General features: G+C 57.2%; 1 protein-coding gene across 7 annotated transcripts in view; it reads left to right on the top strand.

Annotated features, from left to right (window-relative positions):
* KCNN3 (potassium intermediate/small conductance calcium-activated channel, subfamily N, member 3) overlaps positions 1-748 on the top strand; it is a 170650-nt gene that overhangs the window by 142933 nt on the left and 26969 nt on the right. For all 7 annotated transcript variants that reach the window (XM_010838330.1, XM_010838331.1, XM_010838332.1 and 4 more), the window contains one exon: positions 202-343. In XM_010838330.1, coding sequence (XP_010836632.1) covers positions 202-343 — 142 coding nt within the window. The remainder of the gene's footprint in view (positions 1-201; positions 344-748) is intronic.

A 748-nucleotide genomic window follows, 5' to 3' on the forward strand; every position in this document is an offset into this window, starting at 1 on the left:
GGGGGGGGAGTGGACAGAGAGCTTCAGGCAGGACCTGGGTGGGCAGAGCCTCAACAGCTTCCGTCTCCTGGAGAGCTCTGTGTGCCGCTATCGCTGCTCTCTCTGCCTCAGCAAATTGTCCTTCTTTGTCCAGGTATGCCCAGAACCGGGAATGGCAGCTGCACTGACTAACTCCTGTCTTCCACCCCCCTCCCCCGGCAGGTACCATGACCAGCAGGACGTAACTAGTAACTTTCTGGGTGCCATGTGGCTCATCTCTATCACATTCCTTTCCATTGGTTATGGGGACATGGTGCCCCACACGTACTGTGGGAAAGGTGTCTGTCTTCTCACGGGCATCATGGTGAGTATCTGCCGCCGCCCATTACCCTTCCCCACCCGTAGGATGCCGCTAGGAGCGATCCCTTTACGGCAGGTTCGGGGGGCCTTCCTTGTCTGGGCGCGGGGCCAGCTGCTAGTTAACGGGCCAGCGTGTGTGTCTGTGTACGTAAAAAGACAGATGTGACGTCTGTACAGCTTCTCGCTTTTTCATTTCCTTGTCTGAGATAGGAAGAGGTCCTGGTTCCCGAACAGTTCACGGTCTCCTCACAGACCCCTAGGAATGGGCTGATCGAAGCTGGCCATGGGTCTTACCCTCCACTCCCATCAGGGCCTGCAGTTAATTGTCCTCTTTCCTGTGCCCTGGGCCCCACAGACCTTGGCGCCACATCTCAAAGTGTAGCTAGAACTCACGGGGGCCAGTGCTCTG

This window comes from Bison bison, unplaced genomic scaffold (genome assembly GCF_000754665.1).
Source record: "Bison bison bison isolate TAMUID 2011002044 unplaced genomic scaffold, Bison_UMD1.0 scf7180017864093, whole genome shotgun sequence".
NCBI classification, from domain to species: Eukaryota; Metazoa; Chordata; class Mammalia; order Artiodactyla; family Bovidae; genus Bison; species Bison bison.